This window comes from Opisthocomus hoazin, chromosome 18 (assembly GCF_030867145.1).
Source record: "Opisthocomus hoazin isolate bOpiHoa1 chromosome 18, bOpiHoa1.hap1, whole genome shotgun sequence".
In the NCBI taxonomy this organism is placed as follows: domain Eukaryota; kingdom Metazoa; phylum Chordata; class Aves; order Opisthocomiformes; family Opisthocomidae; genus Opisthocomus; species Opisthocomus hoazin.
The window spans coordinates 4,848,757-4,867,825 of record NC_134431.1 but is presented as its reverse complement, the minus strand read 5'-3'; the positions used below and the strand labels follow the sequence as shown (position 1 = coordinate 4,867,825).

At 50.6% G+C, this 19,069-nt stretch overlaps 1 protein-coding gene across 1 annotated transcript in view; it reads left to right on the top strand.

Moving 5' to 3' along the window:
• TOX2 (TOX high mobility group box family member 2) overlaps positions 1–18,705 on the top strand; it is a 160,634-nt gene extending 141,929 nt beyond the window's left edge. The window contains exons 6-9 of the mRNA XM_075438585.1: positions 6,736–6,816; positions 9,340–9,747; positions 11,848–11,978; positions 17,582–18,705. Coding sequence (XP_075294700.1) covers positions 6,736–6,816; positions 9,340–9,747; positions 11,848–11,978; positions 17,582–17,618 — 657 coding nt within the window. The 3' untranslated portion in view covers positions 17,619–18,705. The remainder of the gene's footprint in view (positions 1–6,735; positions 6,817–9,339; positions 9,748–11,847; positions 11,979–17,581) is intronic.
• Positions 18,706–19,069: the final 364 nt, after the last annotated feature.

The following is a 19,069-nucleotide window of genomic DNA, read 5'->3' as shown; positions in this document are numbered from 1 at the left end:
GGGGGTTTCACTGGGGTGATGAGCCTGGAAACTCTCTGGAGCATATTGAGAAGGCACCGGTGGGATTTGCTCTGCTCTGCCATGTTCCGTTATTCTCTTTCTGGGCACCTTCCCGTTGCCCACTGTGTTCTGGGGGAAAAGGATGCCGGTTTGGAGCCTGGTGATGATGGAGCATGGGGAACACTGCAAAGTGGCAGTTGCAGATGTCTCTGGAACCTGCTTCTTTTCATCAGGAAATCCAAAGCATGGAGTCGGTGTTTCCCTAGACCATGAAAACTCAGAGTAGAGGCACAAAGAAGTTTGTGAGCAATCTGTTGAGTGAACCTCAGGCTAAACCAGAGCTTCCCCTCCGAAGTGAGCAGAAGCAAAGTCGGACAAAATCAGCGTTTCCAGTTGAGTTTATGAGTCTGGGGACTCAATGGGGACACAAAGGTACTGGAGGGGAGTTCTCGTTTGTGATAGCCCTGCTTCACCAGGACCAGTTCAGTAATGCTGAGTGCCTCCATGGCCAAATGCATCTATGATTTTCCCATCCAAATGCAGAGCCTGGAGAATAACACAGTGTTCACACTCCAGGAATAAATTACCCAGCAGAAAAATTACACGCTCAGCAGAAAATAATAGATCACCCACCCAATCAGATCCATCTGCTCATTGAACCTGATACATCACCTGGTGACAGGGCACTGCATATATCTGCGGTGGGACAGAAGCATCTCAGGCCAGCTGTAAAGCTGTATTACAGCTGAGCCATCACAGGGATGAGATCCCATGGGAACCGCATGCAGGAGGTGCTTCCTGGCAGCGTGGCCATCAAACTGCCCACTTCCAGAGCTGTCGGCGGTGGAGCAACTGCTGGCTGCGGTTTCCTGCTGTTGCCCCAAAGCCCTGGCAGTGCGGGGCTGGAAGGGTCCAGCCAGTTGCCCTGGTCTGGAAGGAGATTTCAGCATCTTCCAGGTGTCAAGGAAAGCCATGTACTGGAGAAGGATGAAAGCACCGATCCCAAACAAGCTTCAAGAGAGATCTGGTGAAGACCAGGATAATGCTCAGGAAGATGCGAAGGGGCAGAACTGCTGTTATAAACAGCTCCAAGAGCGTGACTTCTCATCTTGGAGAGCAAAATCAGAAGTGTGGAAGACGCACGTTGTGTGCTTTTCATCCTCTGTGGAGGTTAGGGGTTGGATTTGTCACCCTCCTCCTCTACTTGGTTTCGGAGTTTTCTGTGGATTGCCCAGGGAATACACGTGTCCTCACATGGAGCAGTAGATGACTTCCACCCAGGTGGCACAATGAAGACAAGGCAGAGGAAAGCAAGACTCTTTCGGGACACTTTACTCAATGGTAATTGCTATGGGGTTACGGGTTTATCCATTCATTCTCCAAAGGACTGCTTCACAACAGTGTGTCTTCACTAGGATAAAGGAGGAGCTCTCCTGAAACCAGAGCCTTCCCTTAGCCAGAGCCTTCCGTGTAGGTGTCCTCAGGGATGTCAGGTGCGCAGCAGCTCCCGTGCCGTAGCTGAGAGAGCCTGGGGGAACTGGAGCACCATTTAACCAGCAGCCTCATGATGAGCATCATCGACAGGTGCCTCCCGTGTCCAAGCCTGTTGACCTCAGGACCTAGCAATCCAGGCTGTAGCCATTAGACCGGAGGAGCTGTGCTGAGATTTACATGGTAAACGTAGCTTGGGTTAGTTGGTTTTAATGGTGGGAGGGACAGATTAAGCCTTCCCCAAGGAAGGAACGGGAGGATACAGAGGAGGGTGTGAGGAGGTGCGGAAGAGCTGGGAGGGAATAAGGATGGCATGGCCGTGTTTGCTGTCTGCACTTCCGATGGCCGTCTGGAGGCCCTGTGCAAAGAGAAGGGTGGTGTGGCAGACCCCGCTGTGCATGGAGGAGGTACTTTCGAGCCAGCTTATCTGGAAGGAAAGTGCAGAATAGTTACAAGAAAAACCCTCCAGGTTTACAAGCAGAGTAAAATCCAAATTTATACATTTGGGGGGGCGGGGGGGAACAACAAACAGTCATGGAATCATAGAAAGGAGGGCAAGGAGAGACTTAAGAGGTCAACCACACCATGCTGCTGCCTGAAGTCAGGATCATCTCTACTTAAGCCATTCTTGATGGATGTGTGCCTAATCTGTTCTTAAACCTTCAGTGGTGAAGATTACACATCACCCCAGGCGATCTCTTCCAGTGCTTAATTATCCTTACTGTTAGGAACGCTTTCCTCTTGCTTAGCCAACATTTCCCTTGTTACAATTTAAGCCTATTGACTCTTTTCCTATCTGCAGTAGATGCTGAGGATCATTCATTGCTTCCTTCTTTGCTGTGTCACATTTGGAGGCTGTGGCTCCTCTTGGTCTTCTAGCTAAATAAACCAAGTCCTTCATCTGTCCTCATGGAGACCTTCGCTGCACTTTTCATCTCTTTTCTCCTGACGGTCTATCTCTTTTCTGAAGCAAAACACAGAATCACAGAATGGTAGGGGTTGGAAGGGACCTCTGTGGGTCACCCAGTCCAACCCCCTGCCGAAGCAGGGTCACCCAGAGCAGGCTGCACAGGACCGTGTCCAGGCAGGTCTTGAATATCTCCAGAGAAGGAGACTCCACAACCTCCCTGGGCAGCCTGTTCCAGGGCTCCGTCGCCCTCAGAGGGAAGAAGTTCTTCCTCATGTTCAGCTGGAACTTCCGCGGCTTCAGTTTGTGCCCGTTTCCCCTTGTCCTGTTGCTGGGCACCACTGAAAAGAGTTTGGCCCTGTGCTCCTGACACGCAACTTGAAGATATTTCTAAGGTCCCCTCTCAGCCTTCTCTTCTCCAGGCTGAACAAGCCCAGCTCCCTCAGCCTCTCCTCATAGGAGAGATGCTCCAGTCCCCTCCTCATCCTCGTAGCCCTCCTCTGGACTCTCTCCAGTAGCTCCTCATCTTTCTTGAAGTGGGGAGCCCAGAACTGGACACAGTGCTCCAGATGGGGCCTCATTAGGGCAGAGTAGGGCAACACCCCAAATTCCATCCAGGATTGCAGCAAAGACATTTTCACTTGGGATTGGTGGACCCCTTGATTTTTGGGGGAGAATTTGGGTGCTTTTCGTCCTTCCCCAGACTTGGGAAGCAGCATTTCTGCTAAAGCAGGCGGGCTGGGAAGCGGAGGTTACCGATAACAGCTCCGGCTGTCATTCAGTGCCTGCGCGACACGGAGCCGTTCGTGGGCGTCAGCAGGGTTTGGAATAATTGTCTTCCCTAATTAACTGGTTATCAAACAAGAACATTTCATTATGGTACAATTACTAGCTGCTTTGCTGAGACACAGAGGTGTCAGGATTACGATCCCAACATATGCTTCTTACAGCTCTGATTTTTTGTTTTCATAATCACTAACCATTTTTGCTCCCCCCTCAGCCCACCCACTCGCTTAATGACTAATGAATCCTCCTGCTAACGAATAAGGAAAATAAATCAGCGGGCATGGCAGGTTAGAAAGAAGAACATGCAAAATGTTTTGAGGATCCTTAAATCTGATAAATTACTTTGAAATTAAAATCCCTGGGAGAAAATGGGATTTAATTAGAAAGTAACATGGTTTTGTCAGTGTTTAAATTAAAATTTTAAAGGTTATAAACACTGCACTAAAGCTGCATTTAGAGAGAGGCTTCGGGAGCAGTTTTGTTCGGATCCGCTCTCTGCACGTCGGCGCTGCATTTCCCCGGCAGCAGGCTGCGGGGTCCCTGCTCAGTGTCCTCGGCGGAGCACGGTGCGGGGGCAGAATGGGCAGGACTGCAGAAGTCCCAGCAGGAGACTCTTAGGGATGGGTTTTTACCCTTGGCTTTGGAAGGTGGTGAGGCCCTGGCACAGGTTGCCCAGAGAAGCTGTGGATGCCCCCTCCCTGGAAGTGTTCAAGGTCAGGTTGGACGGGGCTCTGAGCAACCTGGGCTGGTGGAAGGGGTCCCTCCCATGGCAGGGGGGTTGGACTTGATGATCTTTGCAGGTCCCTTCCAACCCAACCCACTCTGTGATTCTATAGTCGCAAACCAGCTAGCCCACCAGGGACCTTCCAGAGCTGGAGAGAGCATCAGGGGAGCATCAGAAGAAACGCTGCCGGGGCTCGCCCTGCGACCCTGCCCTGTAGCCCTGCTCATGGCCAGGGCTGGAGCAGGGGTCTGCCCCAGCAGCGCGGAGGCTCCTCCTCGGAGCGATCCCCCTCTCCCTTCCAGAGGACTCAGCAGCGCGTTCCAAACATGAGTGAGGCGCAGCGCTGTCTGAAAAAGGCAAGGACAGCTGACGAGTGGAAAAAAAAATAGGGTGTAGCAGAAAAAACAAGTGATGGAGCTGAAGACAGGCACAGAATTTATTGGGTATTCATTTATTGGTATTTAGGTTAAGGAAGTCTCATTCACCTGCCCTCTCACTGTCCATAAATTGCAGGTTTTTCTCCAGATAAGGCTTCCTAAAAATTGAATTCGTCTCTGCTTAGCTGTGCACACTTTGATTTCCTACTGTCCCAGATGTAAAAAAAAAAAGCAAAAATGCTCTTTCTATTTTGCTGTTACGGGGCGGGGGGGGGAAATGTGTTCTCAATACATCAGCACCCAGCTCTGGCCACTGTTACACCAGCCTGAGACACAGAAATGCGAATTGCATTGCTGTGCAGGCATCAGGTCCCGCACCGAAGAGCCTCTTTGAGCAGCCCTGCGTTTGGGGTCAACGCGGTGGCGGTGGCCCTGGTGTCACCGCGCCGGGCTGCGGGCAGAAGGGAGGCGAGGGTTGTGGAGAAAGCAATAGCTTTTATTAGGGGAACTGATACAGTTTGAAGAGATAGTTGCTTTTCACAGGCAAACTCTTCTTCAGGCTGACATTTTGAAATGTAATTTTGCTCTGAATGGAGCAAATAGAATATCTCCTGAATGCCATAAATCCAAAGACAAACTCAGGAAAAACTCTCTGTTTCGGAAAATTACCATCGGAGACGTCCAGCGTGTCAAGTCAGAATGTTTCATTACAGGAATCGCTCTGATTTAGCAATGAAAAGAAGATTTCTGAACCGTTTTTAATAGAATTTATCTGTACTGATTTTCAACTGAAATTCAAATAGCTGGATAGTTGGACTGCTGGAAGGTTATTTTCCCTTTGGAGGTCAGTGTTGGAAGTCTGGGGTGCTGCCGTGGCCGTGGAAATTTGGAGGGGAAACAAGCTAAACATTCCCACTAGGCTTCAGCGTCTTGATTGTTGAAAGCTGTCCGGTTTTTTAAAGCCGAATTAAATGTATGCAAATCTGTTCTAATTAAAATCAGCTTTTAGTGCGCCGCTTGAGGAGGGCTTTGAGTTTCCAGCGGAGGAGAGGACTGATGGGTATTTTTCTCAGGAGTTTCTGCCTTTTTGCTGAAATTTTTATTCCATTCTAAAATATTTTTCTCACTTGCTCAGTTTAATCTGTTTAACCCCATGGGGACTCCCGCTGCTGGAGACAGGCGGGATTATGCCGTTATTTTTACATACGTGGAGGACCAAACTGTGGGCAGAAAGGGGACCAGCACTGTGAAACCATCACGAAACGTGTCTCATTACAGGGGAGAGAATGAAAAATAAACAGTAATTCACTCTTACTCACTCTCACAAAGCTTTGGGGTTTTTTTTTTTCTTAGGGTAGCAGACTGTCCTGATACTTGCTGTTGCCCTGCAAGCCCCAGCTCCCAGAGTCATAAGATCAGGCAAAAATATCAGCTTTCATATCATAGAATCATAGAATGGTTTGGGTTGGAAGGGACCTGCAAAGATCATCCAGTCCAACCCCCCTGCCATGGGCAGGGACATCTTCCACCAGCCCAGGTTGCTCAGAGCTCCATCCAACCTGACCTTGAACACTTCCAGGGAGGGGGCATCCACAGCTTCTCCGGGCAACCTGGGCCAGGGCCTCACCACCCTCATGGTGAAGAATTTCTTCCCAATATCCAATCTAAGTCTGCCCTCTTTTAGTTTACAGCCATTCCCCCTTGTCCTACCACTACACACCCTTGTGAAAAGCCCCTCTCCGTCCTTCCTGTCGGCCCCTTCAGGCACTGGCAGCTGCTCTGAGGTCACCCTGGAGCCTTCTCTTCTCCAGGCTGAACAGCCCCAACTCCTCGTAGGAGAGGTGCTCCAGCCCTCTGCTCATCTTCATGGCCCTCCTCTGGACCCGCTCCAACACCTCCATGTCCTTACGCTGGGGGCTCCAGAGCTGGACACAGGACTCAGGTGGAGTTTCACGATATGCTGAGAAAGGACATCCCAGCTGTCAGGACTGTGGAGAAGAGCTGGAGAGTGTTGAGATTTAGAGGCTTAATAACAGGAAAGCCAAGAAAAGGAATGAGTAGTTTAGGATTTCTGAGTGTCTCACCATTTTTTAAGCTACTCCTGTCATTTGGGGATTTTGGCTCTCGTCTTGCTCTTCTGAAAGCCTTGATCGCACTCTCCCCCGGTTCCTGTCGGGAAGTGATTTTGCTGAGTTTGCCCTGTAAAAATCAGTCTATGTCTCTTACTGCAGATGTGCATAAATCTCTGCCTAGGCAAGCAGACCGCCCTGGACTGCGACATCTCCAGAAATCCCAGCATGGTCCAGTCCAGGGGCTTTATTTGCTTGATTTGGGGTAAATTCCTCTCCGGCAGAAATGCATTTTTCATGCACACATTTTTGCAGGGTACAGCCGAGCCCAGCAGCCCTGTTCTGCTTTATTAATTATTATCCATTGCTTGGTCCTTTCAGGCGTACAAGAGGAAAACAGAAGCCGCGAAGAAGGAGTACCTGAAAGCCCTGGCAGCGTACCGGGCCAGCCTTGTCTCCAAGGTACAGCCTGCGGTCACCGGACGTGACGATGCGGAGTTGGTTGCAACTCACGGGACTCTCCGGGGAGGAGCAAGTTTATGAGGAACACAGTGTCACCGTGCTGTCAGAACTGACCTCAGTGCCAGCCACCTTCTCAAGGAGCTAGGAGAAATGGTCTGCAGCGCGGTTAGGGCGGGTGCCAGGCTGCCTTCTGCCTTCGCATCCTGAAACGAGACCCCGCTTTGGGTTGTCTTCGTCAGCGGGTATCGAAGCAGGGGAGGAGTGTCCCTGCCTGGGGACGAAGGGGTCCCTGCTGCCTGTCCCCACCGCCCGTGGCTGTTCCTCACCCGGCTCCCGGGGTGTGAGTGCAGCAGGAGGACGATGCTCAGTGTGGTGACACCAGGGACTGGCTGGGGGAAGGTGACAGCCCAGCCCTAGGCTCGCCGGGCAGCGCTGGGAGCAGCCGGGTGCCAGCACCCTGCCTGCGCCCTGGTCTGGGCACCTGGTCTGTTCCGGGTGCTCTGCACCCAGGGTCCTGCTCCTTCAGCCAAGAGCAGGGGTTTTAGGGAGAGAGACCCACGACTGCGGGTGGATGAGCATGTAGAGCACGTGTGTGCTTAATGCATTGCTGTCAGGCAAAACCCAGAGAGCCCATTTTGCCGCCTAATGGTGAACTTCCAGGGGATTTCAAGTTCATGCGGGAGCTCCTGGTGCTGCAAGGCTGCACGTGGGGTGGCAATGTGCCAAAGTGCCTGCCCATCCCAGTGCTCCAAACATGGACACCCATCCCAGGGGACCTCACACCTTGCCCTCCTCCATGCCTTCAGAGAGGGGACATAGGCATTTGCTGCCTGTGAATCTGCGGTGACTTCTGTGGATTGAGCCAGCAGTGCGCACGGGTGGCCAAGAAGGCCAGGGGCATCCTGGCTTGGATCAGGAATGGTGTGGCCAGCAGGAGCAGGGCAGGGATCGGGCCCCTGTACTGGCACTGGTGAGGCTGCACCTCCAGTGCTGTGTTCAGTTCTGGGCCCCTCACTCCAAGAAGGACATTGAGGGGCTGGAGCATGTCCAGAGAAGGGCAGCGAGGCTGGGGAGGGTCTGGAGAACAAGTCTGATGAGGAGCGGCTGAGGGAGCTGGGGCTGTTCGGTCTGGAGAAGAGGAGGCTGAGGGGGGACCTTCTCACTCTCTCCAGCTCCCTGACAGGAGGGTGCAGTGAGGGGGGGGTGGTCTCTGCTCCCAAGCAACCAGCAACAGGACGAGAGGCAATGGCCTCAGATTGTGTCAGGGGAGGTTTAGATTGGATATTGGGAAAAATGTCTTCACTGAGAGAGTGGTCAGGCCTTGGACCAGGCTGCCCAGGGCAGTGGTGGAGTCCCCATCCCTGGAGGGGTTCAAAAACCATGTGGATGTGGCACTTGGGAACACGGTTTAGCAGGCACGGTGGTGTTGGGGTGACGGTTGGACTAGATGATCTTAGAGGTCTTTTCCAACCTTAATGATTCTATGATCTCGTGGGCTTGCTGGCTCAGGGGGATGTGCTGCCCTTGGGTTGTTTGTGTATCAGGTTGTTTCACTTCTAAGCTTGTCCTTGGTACTGTACCACACCCTCAGTACTTTATCAGCATATTCAGCTGCTGTGGGAAATAATGTGATGTCCCACATCAACCATCAGCTGCAGGACCCATGTGATTGTGGTGGTGGGCTGGAAAGGCTCAAAGCCCCTATACAGACATGAGCACCATTAGCTGTCTAAAGCTGTAAACAGAACAGCAGCAAGGACAGAAAAAGGGAATGGAAAGGACTGTTCAGGGGTTTAAAAGCTCTTCTTGGTCCATCTGGAAACCTCTGAGGGTTTTGCAGAGGGTGCGCAGCAGCAGTGTAGGGCAGGTAGCATGGAGGGCATGGAGTCACTGTGCACCGTGGTTTCGTTTTTTCCCAGTTTCTCCAGTGACCAGTTCTTTGCAGAAGAGCAACTTTGTTTTGAGTAAAACAGCACAGTGTGATCCTGGCTACTGCGTGAGAAAGGATCTGGAGTATCCTTACAGAGCCCATCGCAGGACAAAAACCTCATTGTCCGAGCCAGAAAATGTCCCGTTGTTCTTCTCTCTTCCCTGCAGAAGTGAGGCCACCGTTGTGCTGCGCGTTACAGACCCCGCCAGGGCTGCACGGGATTGGGAGAGCAGAGTTTTCACAGTCCCATTCGTTCTCTAGTGGAAGCAAAAGTGATTTTGTCACCCACCTGTGTGGACCTAAGGAGTGAGCTGCCGGCGTGTGGTTTGCTGCCATGCTGGTTAATGCTTCTCTGGTGCTCCAGGCTCTGCCGAAGGCACGGTGGAGTTACTGGACTTTAATGTCCCAGATGTGGATACTTCACCCAGCCTGCGGTCACCCAGCGAGCCGCAGGGCTGGAAGTGCATGTCCTGGCTGGTGGAGAGAGGACATGGGGGGTCCGGGTGGCTCGACTGGACGGACAGACATCTCAGGACACATAGCGATGTTTCCTCCCTTCCTTCCTCACCACCCTCCGTTCTGTTTTTCCACAGAGCTCTGCCGACCAGGGGGAGACGAAAAGTGCCCAGAACAATCCATCTTCCAAAATGATCCCCCCCAAGCAGCCCATGTACCCGATGCCGCCGCAGGCTTCCTCGCCCTACCCCGGCCTGGGCTCGTTCCTGTCCCCATCGGACCTGCAGAACTACCGTGGCCACCCCCACCCCAGCCTCTCCAGGACCCTCACCTCCAAACCCATGCTGCCCAGCATCAGTGCCTCCCCGCCGCCCTCCTTCCAGATCAGCCCCCCGCTCCACCAGCAGCTCTCCTTGCACCACCCGCAGAGCTCCCTCCTCAGCCAGCCCCTCAGCATGCAGCAGGTCCCCCAGCAGCCCCTCCTGTCCCCCCCCATGGCACTACAGGTACAGCCCCCCATGAACGCCTCGCCTCCCGGGCAGCAGGTAGGTGCTCGGAGGGGGAGAGGGTTTGCAGCATGAACCGCGCCGTTTCCCCTCTTCCCCTTGGGTCTGTTGGTTTCTGGATGGTTCGGCGATGTTGGGTGTCGATGTTGTCCCCAAGGGAATCTTCTCCTGGCTCCATCAGTTTGCACATCGCATAGTTTGAGGGTGACATTTTGAAGAGCGTTGAGCTGGGAGCATGAGCACCTCCACAAATGGGGCAGATCCGGGGAACCAGAGCACTTTCAGTGGGGGAAGCTGGAGGAACTGGGGGTGCCCCTGGTAAAAGCTCCTTGTGCACCTGGTCCCCCAGCCTTGTCTCAAGGGAGTTCTGCTGATGGTCATCTGAAACAGCGGGTTGGAGAGTCAGTGAGAGACTCCTCTGTGATACTGCTGAGAGAAAGGGGGGCTGGAAGGGCGGGGGGTTATAGCAGGGATCCAGGAGGGTTGCCAGGAGGAGGAGAAAAAGGATAGAGTGAATGTCACAAACAAAATACAAAATCAATATTTTTCCAAAAGCCGCCTGGCAATAGGAGAAAATCAATTTTGTGGCAGAGAGCTGAGAGCGTGCGATGTGTGCTTGCATGTGTGCTTGTGCTCAGGGCACAGCAGCAAAGCAAATCCTACAGACCGGTGCCATGAATGTGTGGAACCTGCTGACACAAACCATCCTTGGCCATGCCCGGCCCAGCCCGGCAGCCCACGCTCAGGGAGCCAGCCTGCGAGCTCAGAGTCTCTCCTCTTTAAGCCTGCTGTGAAGAAAATGTATCCGAAGGAAAAATTGGCTATGGCAAAAAACATTTCCTACACCTTATAGAGAACTTGCTAGGATATGAAGGAGAAGACAAGTGGTGTCCAGAGTCTGTCCATCTGGAATATGAACTGGCCAGACTCTTGACAGTGCAGGACACATGCTCTGAATTCACAGCTGCTGCCATTTACTTCATGATACTTTTAACTGCAGTATTCACCCAGCTGGCTGAGTAATTTGTGTTTCTCATGTTTACTAGCTATATATCACAAAATTCATACAGCACTGCAGCAGTGAACAAAGCTTTCTTTCCCATAATGTGACCTGTTCGGTTTGGAGCTAACTTTGAGAAAACAGAAATTGTTAATTTAGGAACAGATATTGCAGTGGAAGAAAGCCAAAGCAGAGCAGGGATGTGGAAGCACAGTTATACCTGACCATAATAAAAAGACAGCACACCTGGGAAGGTCAGATCCTTATTTGGATTTTCATTTCCAACCTGCTCAGGGTATTCCGAGTAACTTCTCCAGCGTGGCTTCAGCTCTATATAAGCAAAAGTGACTTCTGTAATTTGATGATAGCCTACGTCCAGAAATGAGCGTAAAAGGGTGTCCTCATAACTACTTTAAGTGGGGTAGTTGTTGCTGCTGAGGGCAGCATTTTGTGAGGCTTTATTCCGCATGACGGTGTGAATAAAAAATAAAAAGTAAAAAAAAATGTACCCCACACTGCCCTAATTTGGACATTTAGGAGAGAATCATGTTCTTGATCAGGTAACTGCCATGATTCCTGTTTCTGTACATTGCCTAATGTTACCTAATTAAGCCAACCCCCAAAAACCGGGAAAGCTAATTAGCTTTCAGGTAACGCAGTCCCGCAGCGTCCGTGTTAGATTGCCGGCGGTGACAGCTGATGGGGACAGCGTTGCCTGCGTGGCTGTCCCTTACCTCGTTACTGTCCATTGTGGTGGGCACACGCGTTCCTGCAAAGGGGCTGCGCCTGCAGTGGAAAACCGGCGTTGACTGCCAGGCTGCCGATGCAGAGGCTCCCACAGCCACTCACCACCCCCCGAGGAGGGAAGTCCTGGAAAACGAGACGGGGGGAAGAGGGCTGTAAACCAGTTGTTGCTGCGTTGACACCTGCTTGTGTCAAGTCGCATTCCGCAAGGTCCCACCGCGGTGGTTGCGGGTCCTGCGCTTGGACCTGCTGCAGCCCCCGGGGCTGCTCCTGCGCTTGGACCTGCCGCGGTCTGGGGGCAATGCGGGTAAATGAGTTCGTGCAGTATTATTCAATCTGCTGTTTCTCCTGCTGTGTACGCTCCTGTAACCCTTCCTTTCCTCTCCACCCTGCAGGACTTCTCCCATATTTCGTCAGAGTTTCAGAACAGTGTTGGGCCCCGTTCTCCTGGTGCATCAAACCCTCCAGGAAGCACTGAGTGGGACAACGACTACCCCAGCAGAGAGTGTGGGATTAACCACTGCAGGCCAGTAGACAAAATAGACATTGCTAATGCACTTTCTGTTATCTGAACTGTGGCAGTGTACAGCAGTGAGAATCTGCCCTAAAATGTACAGCAGGTTGGTAGGCTAATTGTGGTCAACAAAGTTCAAGGTTTCCTCTTCTCGGTAGGCTCACAGAGAAGCAGGTAGCTTAAAAATCACGGGTAATTTCTTAATTGGGCATGAAGAGGTTTCCTCTTTTTGTGTTTCCATCCCATCAGCAGTGGGGCATTTGGACACGTTTCATAGAATCATAAGAATGGGTTGGGTTGGAAGGGGCCTTAAAGATCATCTGGTTCCAACCCACCTGCCATGAGCAGGGACATCTTCCACCAGCCCAGGGTGCTCAGAGCTCCATCCAGCCTGGCCTTGAACCCTGCCAGGGAGGGGGCAGCCACAGCTTCTCTGGGCAACCTGGACCAGTGTTTCACCATCCTCACAGTGAAGAATTTCTTCCCAGTATCTAATCTACACCTGCCCTCTTTTAGTTTACAGCCATTCCCCCTTGTCCTATCACTACACACCCTTGTTTCCTTCTAGAGCAGGCCAGGGAAGCTCAGTCTCCCAAGCAGAGCAGGTCTGGGGGTGTCTGTGTCCATAAGCAACGTCCTTCTGTTCCTAAAGTGATTGCTCTTATCGCTGAGGCCACAACCTCCCGCAGTTGTCTCTAGCAATGGGTCCCTTATCGGTCCTGGGGTTTCACCACAGTAGGGTACAAAGCCTCCTCCGTTGGCGAGCCTCACAATGCTTTGGTCCCCTGCACCTTGCAGGAAAAGGCCACAGGCATCCGCACAGATCTTGCCCTTTACACCCTACAAGCTCTGCCATGAATGTGCCAACACGAAGGTCCCTTCCATGCTGCTTGAATTTCCCAGTGAATAAAAACATCAGGATGGACTTAAAGCTGGGGAAGAGGGAGGGTGTGAAAGCTGTTTCCACCCTCTGCCTAAGCCACTGCTCTTGGCCCAGCGATTACAGTTTGGAAGCTGCTGCTGTGCTCTGTAAAACAGGCACGTGGTTTGCTGGGAGAGCAGGTAGGGAAGGAGGCTTGGTAGCTTCTGAGTGTTGCTTGATTTGCTTGAAGTACTGGAACATAGTGCTTTCACTGGAGATAATAGCAAGCTCCCAGCCTTTTCAGAGCACAGCTCCCGTCTGTGCCAGCAGTGCACTTACGATTGCTGGGCTGGGCACGGACTGTACAGACATTCATTTCTTTCAGGAAAATAAATAACTTGCTGAGCCATTAGAATATCGCTGCTGTCCGCCTGCCTGAGGGTGCTCAGCTACGGGGATTGTTCTGGGCTCTGCCAGCAGCCTTTGAGTGGTCCTTCCTGCAGTCTCCGCAGACAACCCCAAAGAAGGAACCTGTCTGGGACTTGAGGACAGAAGTCATTTTAGATGCTGTGGGCAAAACGCTAAAGCTGCTTGAGGGGTTATGGCACATGGTTCCCAATTTCCAGAGGTGCTGAGCAGCTCCCACAAAAATTAGCCCCCCAGAAATAAGCGTTGCTGCTGAGGGGATCAGTGGGGAAAACGCCTGATTCCCTCTGCAAATCCCACAGCAGATAACTTGGGCATTCTAGAAACGGCTGACATGCTCCCGTAGTAGGCAGGATTGAGTTTTGTGTTGCTAAAACAAGCTCAGTGACATCTGTCTGGAGTGCCATACTGTAGGCAAAGGGCCCATGCAATTTGCCATCAAAGCTCATGTGTTTCATGCCTTTGTCACAGCAGAAATATTGAATTTCATGGGCTGATCGCAGCTTCCTGGAAAAAGAATCGTTTTAAAACCAGACAAATGATGCAGAGACTTCCAGGTAATTATTAGAGTAGATTGTAGCAATGAACTCGGATGGATATGGATCAGTACTGCAGAGTGCTCAGTGCACCGAAAAACGTCGTAGACTGCTAAGGAAGGAGCCCATCTCCCGTGACTAGAGACACACGAGCTGCTGGCAGCCCAGCTCCCAGAGCTGGCTTGTTCTCATTTTATTGTAAAGCCTGGTGTGTCAGCAGCACCAGCACCCCTGGTACTGGGTGCCCAAGTGCGTGCTCTGCATTGCTGGTAGCACCCAGGGACCCGGTGGGACTGCAGCCCCGCTGCGTCTCAAAGTTAAAGCTTGTGTCCAGGAAGGAGATGAGCTGGTTCTCAGCATCTTCCTGCCCGTACTGCTTTCTCTGGCGTACTTGGCGCTGTGCAGAGGTGCCCTTGGGCTTCTCCTCCGCGGTGCCTTGCCAGGAGCTGGGCGTGAGGATGCAGGGTGGGCTCTGTGCCCGAACGGCCCCGGCAATCAGCAAGGCTTAGGCAAAGCAGCGGTAAAGGGAGAGCACATCTTGTTGAGGTTGATTCATCAGCGCAGTTTTAGGCATAATGGGGAAGCCTCTGGATCATGTAATTGCCCATTTCAACCTCAAAACTGCGTTCAGCTTAATTGCAATTAAAGCAGCACTCCGAGGAGCAAAATCAGCAACGGGCTGGAAAGAAAAAGGATTATTTTCTGTTGTGCTGTGGCTCAGCTGCAGAGTCCCAGATTCCTGAAAGAGAGTATCCTACCAACCTCCCCAGCGCGCAGGCAGCCCTGTCTTGCTCTCCGGGTTAGGATTTTTATTTCGTGCCTGACCTTGGTATTTCTTTAGCTTCCAGCATGTACTGGCCCTGGGTTAGCTGGGGTAACACCTCCCAGTCCTGCGTCTTCTTTTGTGTTTGTCGTCCAGACAGCTTCTGAAAAACTAACAAGGTTATCTTTCTCTCTGTCCTCCTCCATCTAATAAGGGAACTGCTGTAGGGTTTGTTTTTTCCCAGCCCATCAGTGCTATATTAAAATGCCATTGAACAACACTTCTGCACTTCTGCCCCTCAAATTCTCCCATCCTGCGAGCAGGCACTCCTCAATTCATAAACCAGCCATTTTACAGAGTTTGAAATGTTTCTTAGCTCATGCTCTCCCCATTCTTAATGATTTTGTGCTTACTGACTTCCATCCAATTTTCCTAGCTCTTTCTGGGCTTAAGCCCAAGCTGTCCTAGATTGCTAGCGAAGACACGAGTAGCATTTCTCAGTTCCTGCTTAGTCTATGACTATCACTTCCCACAAGCAACTGCAGCATACAATTTTATTGCTTTTTTGCCGTAATATCACAAACTACTTACCTCGTCCCCTGTCTCCCTCACCCGACAGCCTTATTCTGCGCTTGCTCTTTCCCAGGCACCCACGGAGTTGTTTCGCAGTGACTTTCTCCGAGGGAACTAGCTCACCTGTATCAAGGTTGCAGCTTGGTTTACGATCACTTGCAAATCTTTCTTCATTCCTGAAGGCACCTCACCGTTCTCTTCCGCTCTGCCTTCTGATTACAACTCTTTCTGCACCAAAGCTGTCTTCAGGGTTCGCTTACATTTGTCTCCCAGCATTTAGGTGTGTTGGTGATAACGCTAAGCTGGACTGAGCTTTCTATGTCCTTCCTCTCATTTGCGAGGCAGGGATTAGGTTCTTTTTGGGTACCACCATTTAGCAACTTTTCTCCCTGCTTCCCACTCTCCTTTGGGCTAAAAGACAGGACACTCTCAGTTATGCCTTGTCCAGATGCAAAAAACCATGTACGGCCACTTCATCCGGACACTTACAACCTCGCTAATTCCTGCTAACGATGTAACAAACCTCTCCAAATGGGGGATTTTTCCAAATCAGAAACGAAATGAGCAAACACTGTAAAAAAGCAAGGATAAACCATCACAAATGCACTTAGTCGGGATTCAATTATTTATGTCAATACTTTGTAATGAACTGAGAAATGTTCTGTAGCATATTTTGTAAAATTAATGAAGTTTTAGTACTGGAACACCTCACTGCTGCTCAGTGGCATTAAATCTTTGCTGAGTGCAGTGGGGAAGGCTCTGCATTTTAAATGCAGATTATGAAATGTGGAGATTAACAAAGTGTGGACTCCGCTGCGTTCTATCAGAAGACAGCTCTGTCAACAACAGCGTTACCTTGCTGTCTGCTGTTTCCCCATTGTTCCACTCACAAGCACGCCCGCACCGGAATCTCCCAAAGCTTTGTAAGGTTCTTCACCGCCTTTTAAGGCCGAGATGTCTTTATGGAGCCAGTGATGTTTCCATCAGGTCAGTGTAGATGATCAAACCAATTAAAATGCCTGGATTTCAGAGCAAAACCCACAGAGGACTTCAGCCACTCCTCTCTCTGCTGTGTCCTGGAAAAAGAGCATCTGGGCTCCCTCGCAGGACACTGCTGGTGGCAAGTTTGGGTTGCGAGCCTGTCCACGTGGACGGTTGAAGCACCGGGTGCTACAGACAGGGATGGGAATGGTGATACCCATCTGTACCCCTTGCTGCAGAGCTGTCCGCACGCGGGGCGTCTCCGAGGTCTAAGCTGGCTTCCCTCCCCAGGACATGCCTGGATCTCTTGATATGGTTTGGTAGGCACGGTGGAGTTGGGTGGATGGTTGGACTTGATGATCTTCAAGGTCTTTTCCAACCTGTGATTCTATGAAATCAAAGTTGTTGCTTCAGTAATGTGATCAGTTGAAGATCTGGTGGGTCAGGGCTGTGCAGAGCACGCAGCCTGGCTGCTGTTCCACCAGCACTCCTCCGTAGCCTCCTACAAGTAAGGCAGCACCACAGTCTTCCTTGGGTTCCTTGTACTTGCTGCTGTCTTCATCAGACCCGTAGGAAAGACCCACTAATCCTGCTGTCTCCAGGCATTTTTCCCCCTCACTTGCTGATTATTAATTTTTCTAGTTGTACTTATTTTGGGAGAGGAGAAGAGAGACATTGAGCAGGTGATGACTCCTGCTCCCATGCTCTTCAGCCATCAAACTTCAGTAAATCCTCCTGGACACCCACAGGCATCTTCAGGCATAAGCCTCTGAATCATGTTTTGGAGACCCCCTAGTCCTTATGCATTGTCAGAATGACACATTTTATCCAAAAGCAAGTGTCCATTTTCTAAATCTCCACAGCTTGGCCTAAGGACAGTGTGTGCTGAAGAAGGGGACTGGTGGCCAAGGGGCTGGTCCCGGGCACAGCGCTCCACAGCACGGCGGTGGAGCTGGTACCGGCATCACACTCCGGTGCTCATCAGGGAAATCCGGAGCTGGCCCTCCCCTGCAGCCCCAAAGAGCAAAAATTAAGCCGCAAGGAGGAATTTGGAATCATAGAATGGTTTGGGTTGGAAGGGACCTTAAAGATCATCTGGTTCCAACCCCCATGCCATGAGCAGGGAGATCTTCCACCAGACCAGGCTGCTGAGAGCCCCATCCGACCTGGCTGTGATTTTGGATTTAGGTCTCATGACATATGAATTTATGTCTTAGCCCATATTGTTGAAATTCAGGAAGAACTAAAATTGCCCCAGACTCTGACTTTTAAGCGCCTTCTGCTTTGTCCATCTCCGCGCACCCGCCCCTTGGTGCAGACCACTTCATGTTTTGCATGACGGGTGCCATAAAAACCATGGCACGGCTGAAGCCGGGTGTGCGACCGGGCACGCAAATGCTCATATCGGCTGCCCGGGCGACTTGCCGGCTGTTTCCCTGCCCGCCTCACCTTCTGCCTCTCGTTTCTCTTACAGCATGCTGCCAAGGGACAAGGCACTCTACCTCACCTAAAACTCCCCATCTCTTTTCGAGGAGGCTCAGACGAAGGACACTCGAGAGGGTCTATCTTACAGACTACCCGGAGGGGCACCGAGCAAGTCATGAGGGCGAGAGAGCTACCACTGCACCTCGTCGCTGGCTTCGTTTCCAGGCTCTAAGAGCAGTTTTCTTTCTGATTTTTGAACTCTAAAGCCTACTTTCCGTGGAAGCCCAACACCTCATTAAATCGTGAAGAACAAAAAAAAAAAAATTAAAAAAAATTAAAAATAAAATAAATATACAAAATCAACAAAAAAAAAATAGACGAAGGACACCGTTTTTCTGCTTGCCATCAGCTTAGCTACAGACTGTTTTCCTAGTGAACTGCTTTTAGACGCAGCGTAGGCCCCGGTCTGGTGTCCGACAGCTTTAGGCCAGCTCAGTAGGAGGATGCACTCTTTTGACTTGCTAACAGCACTAAACTTTGTGCAAGAAAATGTGAAGTTTGTGTGAATATTGTACATGCAAAGGCCTTGGATGTCTGGCGAAAAAAAATACAAAAAATAAATAAAAACTATTGCTAGGTAGGTGGGGGAGAGAGAAGAAGGCAAAATATGAGAGGGAAAATGTGAAAAAGATCATGAAAATATAATTTGTTGGATAGTTGTAAGTAGTTTACTAAGTGTTTTAGAGCTGTGCTAAAGACATCTTTAAGATTTTTTTGTGAAAAAAATTAGTAGTTTACTTTATAGTAAAAGCATTTTATATTAATTGTAGCACATTTTTTAGTTATACATAGAAGGGAGATGTGTATAAAAAAACCAACAAAAAAAGCCCGCCAAACTTGTTTCTATTATTTGTACAGCAAGAAATGGACAATTTATATCCATGTTGTATGGCATTATTATATTTTTTCTGCCATATGTCCATCTATTTAAAAATTGCTGACAATGATTTTTGTCTATTTATGAAAGATTAGAGAGCATAATTACAGTTTCTCATAAGGTGCATTTTTGGGTTTTTTTTATTTTTAATTTTGTTTGACGGTGCTGCTTTCGCCGCACCCGGCACATTCGGTTCACAATGCTTATCTTACCTTTCTTTATAATAAAACGTCTGAAAAGTAGAACTGAAGCAGTCTCTCCTTATTCTGGGGGCTCACCCTGGAAATGTCCTGGCCGGCAAGGTCTGTGCCTTGTCCTTGTCCTCCTCAGCTTCCCCATCCCTCGCTCCTCTCCCATCACATCCTCACTTGCTTTCTCTTTCTCCTGCCTGGCTCTGGGCCAACACTACTTAATTAAATATATCTGTGACCACCCCCAGCAATGAAAGCCATCACCGAGCGATGGGAGACAGACGAGCATTTCTCTTTCGTTTGCCTGGAGAACGCCAGCTTTACGCTCCGCAGAGGACGCTTTCCTTTCTCAAGCGATAACTTCTTGCCGTATGCGTTTGCTTACACAGCTATCCCGTGCCCCAGCCCT